The following is a 10,814-nucleotide window of genomic DNA, read 5'->3' on the forward strand; positions in this document are numbered from 1 at the left end:
CATTAAGAAAAGGCAGCCTTTCTTTACCTTTCAACGACTGACAATGACTTGAATATTGTGGAGACTTTTGATGTTCTGAATATTTTTATACAATTGGTTGAGGAAAATCTCGTAAAATGGTATTTTCCACCATTAAAGTGTCTGTCCAAAGATTTCTTTAAAAGGTGTAATGCATGATGAATGGGAGGATCATTTAATACTTCTTGAAACAGAGTGTCAAATTTTACATGTCAGATGGTTGCTAATGACTGGTGCAACAGATTTACATACAGTCTCACTATAGATTTTTAAGCAGTTTTCAAGAAGGAAAGTTGTTTGGAGATTTCAGCATTAACTTCAATGTTGGCAAATAGTTCTTTGATCACTCTGTTGTTTTGCTCAATTAAAAAAGGTTTTTTGGCCTCATTTGTAGAATCAAGTATTTTTTTTTTTAAATACATTAAAATTTGCAAGATTGCAATTTATTTTGTTTTAACTTCCAGGACCACCGTTAGGTATTGCTTCAGAGGATGAGAATGACTTGTAGCAGCGTGTGTGAAAATGCCATGTCTGCCCAGGATTCAAACCCGGGACCTCCAGATGAAAGGCCAAGACACTACCCACTCGCACCACAAAGGCCAGCTTCATCATGTTTAGCTGTAAAAAAAGAACTTAACATCAAAACTGCACCCTCGATTTTTAATGATCCAATTTGTTAAAATCGTTTAAGATTCAAGTTTATTTGTATCTGTTTCTTCTGCTATTCATAGGAACTTACCTCAAAACATTGCCTCATATTTTCTACAATAGGAAGCTCACTAATTCATTTCAAGTCGATTCGACAATGCTACATAAAAGTTTTCAATTTTTTTTCTGGAACTTATGTTTTTTTTTTCATTTGAAGTTTTATTTCGGAGTTTTTGAATGACTTTATCTCTCTAGATCTCCATCAGGTAGTAAACATTGTTATTAAAGCTTTTAGGCTCCTTATAAAGAGATGGAAAATTCTCCTCACTTATTTTTGCACTTTTCATTTTCTTCAGTGTGTTTTTCATTGAAGTGTAATAATCAAAAACTGTCCAGGTACATATATTAATATTTTGTGTGGTGCAACTAAATGTTGTCACTAATTCTAAAATATCAATTGTCCCAAGTAACTTGTAGATGAATTCAGGTTTAGAGAATTTTATTAGCTCTAATGAATACTTTTTAGCTTCAGTCTTTTTGCCTTTTTGGATGCATTTAGTTCACTTTTTTGCAAAACAATGAAAAATAATTTCAAATCTCTTTGAAGTGTTCTGTAAACTCTCAATTCACTCTGAACAAAACGGGTATGTTGGAATGATTTAGGGTTTTAAAAACTCACTTGTAAATGTAGTTAATGTAAATTTCACCTGCAAATATAATTAATTCCTTATAGCCAATTCCCCAGCCGTAATTTTTTATTTAAACCAATAAAAAGTGTTGTCTTTGCAAATGTCATTTAAAACACATTCTGATCAATGTGCTAAGATTCACATAGGACAGAAAAAGTCATGGTCGAACCCTTTACAAAGCAGAGCCAGTTTTTTATCTACACCTTGAAATATTGTCCATGAAAAACCATGCATTTAACTGTTCTTTTATTTTAATATTAAAATTCTCGATAGCACATTGAGTTTTTGAACAAGAACATCACCCTTGTGAAGTTCCACATGGTGATACATCAATAAAAATACAAGTCTGAATACCATCTAATAATGTGGTCAGATATGTATGGTCAAATTGTTCTACACATGGGGAGCACTGTACTGTGTCCATGTTCTGCTAAGCGCTACATTAGCTACAAATATCTGGAAGTGATTTGTTTATCCTAATTGATTTGAGTTTTGCTTCAAATTCTTCATTTATCTCCACTGGAGTGTTGACTGGGACAAGTAATCTAGGTGGGCCTATTTCAATAGTTTTAACCTGATTCAGTTTCAATATTGTACATCAGCTTTTTTATTAAGGCTGGATACTGCCTGATTTATATTTGACAACTGTTCAAAAACATTAATATAAATGTTTAGCCTGTTAGAGATACATACATTATTCCCAACATTGCCATTGTTTTGCTTGCAAGATAAGTTCAATTCTGTACAAAGTGATTGTGACTCATCAAGTTTTATTAGTTTATTTAAAGGTTCACTGCAACTTATTTTTTCACAGTCATGAGTTTTTATTTTTAAAAATACAGACATACTATCTTGATCTTTAGTTATTGATTTTTCATTTGGGTGTTTATTTAGAAAATCATTTCCAAGTTGTTTACAAACTGCCGTGCCAATCAAAAACGCACAGTTTACCATCTTGCATACTTTTAAATGTTGACATAGTTAATTAATGTACAATTACGATATATTATATTCACTATATTGTATATTGCGTATATCACTTAACACTAATAAAGTCACTTAATTACTTCAAAATTAAAAGAAAACCATACGCTTGCAGTCGACCAACCAACTAATAAAAACAGAGAACACTATTGCCTACCCAAAAGCAATTAAACGAATAGTGCAATAGAGAGGAGACAAGACGCATACACACACATACACCCGCATTGGTGACCACAAAGCATCATTTATCAGTAATGCATCCCTTGCCTGTCGCCATTTGAGTGTATGAGTCACTGCTCACCAGGAATGATGTTGCTACCTTGGTTCTCATTATTCCTAATACTAAATAGGATGAAAGTTTCTTTTCAAAACTTGTTAAAAGATCAATTATTCTAGTTAATAATTGTAAAGATTATATGAATACAACATCATTGATATTTACATCGTGATACCTATTTTTCATGACTGGTAAAAATTTACGTGAAACTTTTCCGCATAGTTCAAATTTCCCTCCAAACATGTTTTCGCATTCGAACATATTCTGCTCCCCTGATAGTATTCTACTCTTTCAATATTGTTATTGTGTACATTATAAGAAGTTTTTATAATATTCAAAACAATTTAAAATTATTATTTATAGTAGATTTTGTTTGCACTTAATTTTAATTTTTTTTTTTCAGAATATGTATAACCAGTTTTTATACTATTGATATGAATATTACAATTACATACACAATTTTATACAAGCTCACTGGCATGTTAAAAGGAAAAGTTCAAATCTTTTATAAAGTTTATTCATTTATTTTTGTATTTATTATACAAAAGATTAAACACAATTTCTATTAAAATAACAAAACAAATAAGTCTACTGCTGAATTCAGAAGAGAAATAATTCCTATTTATGGATAAGATTGTATTAATAATATTCATAATGGCAAAAGGTATAACAAAAATTAAAAGAAACCACTAGTTTTTAATAATTTATTTATTAAAAAAAAAACTGAGAAAGTTTCATTGATAATAGAAAATAATTGATAATAATTTACAATATCCCAAGTTTATGTTCCATGCAGGCATGTGGTTGAGCACGACGTTCCTGAAATTCAGGCATATTTAAGAAATCAGAAAATTCTATTCGATCATCATTTCCAAGTAAAACATCTCTACTTATTCCAGATGATGGAAGAAATGGAAGATGTCCGACATTATTAAAAGCTTTCAATTCCATTGCTATACGTAATGGTGCATGTAAACCTTGAATATTTCGTAATACAGTCATTTGAATCTTTTCTTGATTCTTCGCATACTAAAACAAAAAAATACAATTAAACCTAAAAATAAATGTTATCTGAATAACAAAGTGAAATATATTTTTAATACATTCATACTAACAAATTTTTTTTTTTCTGTTGCCTTATCTATCCCAGTTTTATTATCGCAGCATAATAAGTACAGTATATGAGGTGTTAATGGGAGGAACTTGCAATCTCTCTTGCAATACAGTGTTCATGTTCTGTGATGATCAGTGAAGATGTCTCTACAGAGATGAATATTATCAGTATTTTGATGGACATAATATGATGCAAAAGTATGTTTGGCACAGTAACTCTACAGTAAACCTTACATCAGTGTTTAGTGATAATTTTCACATCATGCAGCTAAAATACTTAACAATTATGACTGACAAGTAAAAACTGTAAATATAAACACACATTTCCCTCAATGTTTGCAAAAAAAAAACATGGTATAATGACCACATATGATCTGGAGGGCAATATTACAAATTCTAAAGAATATTAAGTTTACACTCAATTTTTTTTCTAATTTAAATTGTAAAAAATTAATAAAGAATTGTAGTTTTCCTTCTCTGTACTTTGGCCAGTTACATTTTCAAAAAACTGGAAAAAATATAATGCCCATTATCTTAATTCATCTGTCATTTTATTAATTCATATACTGTTTGTATAAGAATAGTTAAGATTTTAATGATACTTGTAAGTTGAACTTAGCATAAAATAAAAATAAACTCTGTATGTCAACCTAAAACATTAAAAAAAACCGCCTGCCCCTTGGAAAAAAATAATAACTTCTTGCATTTACACAACCAAAAGGGATTTTACAAAAAAAATCAATAAATTTTTAAATAACTTATTTAAAATAATAACTTTAAACAAACTATATAACTAAAATTCCAAATAGGATTGTCCACAGCAAAATCATTAACTACCTGTAAAATCTGCAATAAATTTAGTGGGACTTTTAATTATCACATGCAGATTTCAGAAGTAGGAGGCTAACTTTATTTGACAATTATTCGAACATTAGTTTAGTTCTACATCCAAACCAACTATAGGAAACAGAATATCACACACAGAATTACCATCCTAATCACTTTAATACATCCTAATGTATCACTTTAATAACTGCATTACAAACAGTTAAACTCTATTTTATTTCACACTTACATTTCTTTCAGATGCTTCTAATGGATGAAAAACGTGCTTGGGAGTAGCAGCAGCAATTCTGAAACAAAGATAATCAAGTAAACTGATTAATAGTGTTCACTTAACTAGTATTAATTTTACTTGCACAAGTTAGAATGTGCTATATGTAAACAATGTAAATAGCAATTTTGTACTGTTACTTCATCCTGTTTAGTGATTTATATTACTGTGTAGAATGATAGGATGAGTAAGATGCAGAATATTGAACAAAGTACATGGCTTATAATATTGTTTACGTTCATTAAGATATATATTAAATATCAGCCCTACATATATATATATATATATATATATATATATATATATATAGTACACTCATGCATGCAGTGAACTCTTTCAGCAGTTCCCTTTTGTTTTTCCTTAGGGTTCCAACATAAGTGATTTTTTTTCAAACAATGCTTCCACCAGAGGAATGCTGGTAAACCAATTGTCCCCCATTAGAATTCTATTAGATCCATAAATTGGTTTGGCTAGACAGAGGATGACATCTTTTGATATGTTGCTGACCAAATACGGCCCTGGTTCCTGTTTTCCACAATAAGCTTCTAAATTTATTGTGTACATCATCCTGCAATCATCTAGTGCAAAAACCTTTAACCCACATTTGGCAGGTTTGCTTGGAATAAACTGCAGAAATGAACACTTCCTTTTAAAAGGGAGCAGCTCCCTCATCTATCTTGACGTACCTCATCTATCATGAGGTATTCCCCTGGCGTAAAATAGCATTGGAACTTCTTTATAAATTCACCAAAAATTTCCGGAATAGGAGCCAGCTTCTCTGATTTTTTTCCTTATTTCTCTTGTATGGTAGGCGTCGGAACTGAGACATCGCATCAGAAAATGAAATCTGTGTTCACTTATGGCGAGATAACAGCTTCTATTCCACACCATTTGGAATATCCCACATTTTTTATGTGTTCTGCTATAACGGCGTGAACCGATAAGAAACATTACTCCTAAGAGGGCTCTAATCGACCACTCAAAGGTTAATAATTATTATTGTGAAGGTTGTTATTAATTTTTGAGCCATTAATTCATTAACTGTTTAAACTTTGTTATAGGATGTAATTTTTAAGATAATAAGAAATAAAAAAAATTACTACAGTGTACTACCTAATTTTATGACTACTATGAATTTTCAGTTTTTGTAACTTGAAAATGAGAAACGGTTTATGTAATCAATTTTTTTCATAATATTTCACATTAAAATCATGTATCACATGCCACATTCCTATTTAAAAATAGTTTGCTTCAATATGGCAGACAAAAATTTCTACACCATAAATAATTTTGTAACAAATAACTTGATCCACACTACTTTTTATCTCCTAGTATTCCTCAATTTTGAATTATTTAGTCATTTCCACACTTTAATATCACTGTGACAAATATATGTGCACAATAGGAACTGTCCTGAATTGTAAATTCTGCTAAATTTAAACAAATTTTTCTTAATTATATATCTAATATTTTCAATTTTTAATATTCATGATTTTATATAGTCTTATATAGGTCTTATATAGTCAATTAATGCTTTTATAATCCAAAATACTATATGCAAAATATCAGTTGGTAATGTGAGAGTAATTAGTTCTGAGTAAGATTCCTAATAATAGCCAACAACAATTTGTTGGGAATCATCACATTAAAATTCAATGTAATTTGGTAGGCACTTATTTTAAAATAAATGAATGTAAAATCAGTTTGGCCTGCAAAAATTAAAAGTAATTTTTAAAAACTAAATTGTAGTTTTCATGGTTTACCTACTATAACTGAGTTTATATACCATGAAAATAGCTTTTATTTATATCTCAAAATAACAGATGGATTTCTTATTAGATATTATTACAAAAGAATTAATTAACATGTTGAAAGTATTAAAAATTACTTACCCATATGTCATTGGATCAGGAATTCCGTAGATTCCTTCTCTAGTTTTTGTACATGATGGTCCATCAGCTTTCACTTTTAATGGAGGTATTTGGAAACTCTGGAATTGAAATTACAATTTTACATGTACTATAAATTAAGAGTAAGTAACTTGCTGATATTTGTGACTCAATTTTTCAATTTAATAAGATTTGAGCTTTAACCATAAAATATTATACCTTAATTTAATTATTTTGCTATAATCTTTTTTTACAATACAAAATGGTAACTCTTAATTAGTTTATGGTTTATCATCTTTTAAAGAATATTATTAAATGTTTATATATGTGCTGCAGTTATTTAAATTTTTTTATTTTGAGAATTAAAAATTGCTTTTTTCAAGTTTTTGAAAACATTTAACACTAATTTTTGTAAATTTTTTTATAACTAATTCAGATATGTCAATTAGATATATGACAAGATAGGTAAATTATATATTAAGACACCCAGATAGATAATTTGATAAAAGGGATGTTTAGAGATTAAGAACAGTACACAAGATAAAGAAAATAGTATCTGATGACTGCAAAAAATAAATTATAATAGTATGTTTTTTTTTTTTTAACGATATCGAAACTTCTTCAGTCTTGTTCATTAGACAATAAGTAGTTATGATTAAATAGTTCATTTAACAATTTCTCTTAACTGTATTTTAGCAATTCTTCTTTCTAATGTGTCTTCATAACATATACAACTGTAGTAAAAAAAACAAAAAATGTATATGAATTTGTATCAAGTATAAAAAATATTATTTCCGTTAAAAAATAATATATGCAACAAAATATTACATTAATAATTAAGGTTTTCATGCTGACATATATGGAAAAACTTATCATTGAAAATGAATAATCACAAGCCACAAATGTTTAAAAAGCATTATCATTCACTCATTCAGTGATAAATTTTTAAAAATCTGATGTAAATAATTGTTATTACATCAATTTGTGTAAAAACAAAATTCTTACACATGCACTCAATTCTGAATTACTTAACTGTTTTATTACAGGAAAAAATCACATTAAAAACTAATTATAAATAATAAAAAATTTTATTTTCTCTTAATTAATGAAGATTACTGATAATCAACCTTTTTAGCTCCACAACTCCCAAAAAGTAAAAAAGAATATATACTGAATATTTCACGACCCACTCTCCCTAACTCCAACCCAATAAAACAAAGTCAAGAACTATTTAGCTGTGTTGAGTGAAGGTATGAACATGCATGTATGACCTGTACAAACATCAGCAATTTACATGTTTCTCTACTTGATGTGTTTATGTTCCTTGCAATTTGATCTGCTTCCATAATATTCACTGCGAGAGTGTCATGTTCAAACATGCATATGATACATTTGAACATGTTGTACTCTCAGCAGTATAAAAGAGGCATAAGGGATTACAGAATGTCAGTTACGTTCCAAATGCGAAGCGTGCATCTGGTGCCTTTATTTAAGTTTTTAAAGTGTACTTTCATTGTGTGTTCAAGTTTTCAGTTTTTAGTTTTTAGTGTGTGGTCAAAAGGTGTAACTTTTTTTTCAATTAGATTCTTATGCAAAATGGACAAATTTGTGAAAAAACAAAGTAAAATGATGAGATTGAAAAATGAAAATTATTTAAATTATGGTTTTACCTCATCGGAGAGAAAGCCAAAGTGCATTGTTTGCTTTAAGTCCTCTCCAATGAAAGCATGAAGCACTTGAAAACTAATAATCCGGATTATAAAGGCAAATGCTTTTTATTTTTCAAAAGAAAATTACATACTTTAAGAAATCAACAAGCTTCTATTTGTAAATCAAGCCATGCTGATAAAAGTACACTTGAAGTATTTTATCTCATAGAACTAAGAATAGCTAAGATGTCAAACCCCAAACTGCCTGCTGCAATTGATATGGTAAATTTTTTAATAGGCATGAAAGAAGCAAAAAAATTTAATAAAAATTCTGCTTTCTAACAACACAGTATCAAGGTGAATCAATGACACTGCTGTCAATGTTTGCAATCTGATAATTCAGCAAGTGAGTTAAAGTGAAGTTTTTAGTACTCAATTTGATGAATCAACAGATGTGGTAAATATTTCTCAGTTCTTATGTTTTGTCAGATATGAATGTGATAGGGACAGATCAATCAAAGAAAATATGTTGTTTTGTAAATCAATACCTGGTTATGCAACAGGACAACTGTTTTTGATATTTTTTATGAAGCTACTTAAAACTATAACATAAATTGGACAACATGTATTGTAGTATGTAATGATGGTGCAAAGGCAATAACAGGAAAGAACATTGGATTTCTGAAAAAATTAAAAGATCATTTTATACAAAGGGTGAAATGGACATACTGCTTCCTTCACAGACATGCTCTTGCCACAAAAAATCTCAAACAAATTCTTTGTAAAGCTTTAAAAATGTTACTTTTATTAAAAGTCGGCTGTTTGCTATGAAATAGGTAAAACTAAAAAATTTCTTCCTTTTCATACAGAAGTTGGATGGTTATCACAGGGGGAAAGTGTTAACTCAGTTACTGAAATTGTAAGATGAATTAATATTTTTCCAGGATAACAAATGCCATTACAGAATAATGAGTATATGATCCTGTTGGCTTACCTAACTGATGTATTATCATATTTAAATGACTTGAATATGAATTTACAAGGATGTGATAAAAACTTTTCATTAATGATAGCCAAAGTTCATGCTTTCATTAAGAGGCTTGATATCTGCATTATTCGCAGTCAAAGTAAAAATTTTGATGTTTAAACTCACTTCCGATTATACTGAGAAAAATTTGGATAAAAAATTGCCTATTCATCACTGTTTGGATAGCTTCAAGATGCATTTACATGAGCTAAAAACTCAGTTGGCAGAAATTTTTTTCCTGGCAGATAAAAATGTTTTCTTGAGATGGGTACTGAACCCATTTAGTAAAAACGTTGTTGCAGCTCCTAGTTGAGATTCACGACCACCTCATCGAAATGTCTCCCCATAAAACGTTACTCAACTACAACTTACATCTGAAGATTTACATAAGTTTTCGCTTACTCATCGATGTGAATATAGAAATTTAGTTACAGAAGTGTTGAAAATATTAACCCTTTTGCCACGTCTTACGTCTGGGAAAGGGATTTCTCGTCTATGGTTGCGCTAAAAACAAACTACAGGGATCGCCTTTAATCACTTGAAAAAATTTTCTTTTGTGCGTTTCCAATACAGATCGACGTATGGGGAAACTTTTATATGAAAAACAAAGGCAACAATCTCATTAATTTAGTTTCTTCGCATGTGTAATTTTAAATGTAAGTAAAATGTTTATGATAAATAATCTGTTTTTTCCTTTAAATGATTTCATTATTGTTTACGCATACAGTTATAGAAAATTTCGCGGCCCCCAGGTTAAGGTTGAGAAACGCTGATGTAGACATTATAAGATTGAGGTTAACTCTCACATAGACAAGTCAAATCAATATTTACAATTAAAACTTCACAAAGGAAAACGCAAAAGAATAAAGCATATAATCGTTAAGACATATCTAACTAAACATAATCATTATGATATAAATACATACCATTTTTAAGCAAAAATCCTAAAATAAACTGTAGAACAATTATGCTAGTCACCCTAAACAATACCGGAGCGATTCAGAATAAACGTTTAATAAAGGGTAAAAAATGACTCGTTCTGAAAAAAAAACTGATCAATTAAGAACCTCTATTAAGTCTATCAACTCTTAACGTTTAAGTCGAAGTTAAATCTATTTTATTGTCATTATTAGTAATAATAATAATTGTTATTATTTGTATCTTGTCATTATAAGTAATGAATTGTGATTTTCAGTTTTATCCAATATTACTCAGTTTGGAAATAATTTATTATTAATCCAAAACGTTTTTAACACAATTTATAGATCAACCGACGAAAGATGTTTATAAATAAAATTAAAATATATAGTTTACACAAAACTGATAAAATTTATGAACTCAGTACAGTCAAGTAATAAAAAGCTTACAAATGCTAAATTCGACGAAAATAATAATTTACGAACAAA

The 10,814-nt window shown here is 29.2% G+C and overlaps 1 protein-coding gene across 1 annotated transcript; it reads right to left on the reverse strand.

Moving 5' to 3' along the window:
* Positions 1-3,306: 3,306 nt before the first annotated feature.
* Positions 3,307-10,491, reverse strand: Pomp (proteasome maturation protein). Its single transcript, XM_075378316.1, has 4 exons — positions 10,335-10,491; positions 6,736-6,833; positions 4,805-4,862; positions 3,307-3,645 (listed from the first exon to the last, which is right to left on the reverse strand). Exons 1-4 carry the CDS (start codon positions 10,335-10,337, stop codon positions 3,382-3,384), a joined length of 423 nt encoding a protein of 140 aa, XP_075234431.1. The 5' UTR covers positions 10,338-10,491; the 3' UTR covers positions 3,307-3,381.
* Positions 10,492-10,814: the final 323 nt, after the last annotated feature.

The sequence above is a fragment of the Lycorma delicatula genome, chromosome 11 (assembly GCF_047948215.1).
Source record: "Lycorma delicatula isolate Av1 chromosome 11, ASM4794821v1, whole genome shotgun sequence".
In the NCBI taxonomy this organism is placed as follows: domain Eukaryota; kingdom Metazoa; phylum Arthropoda; class Insecta; order Hemiptera; family Fulgoridae; genus Lycorma; species Lycorma delicatula.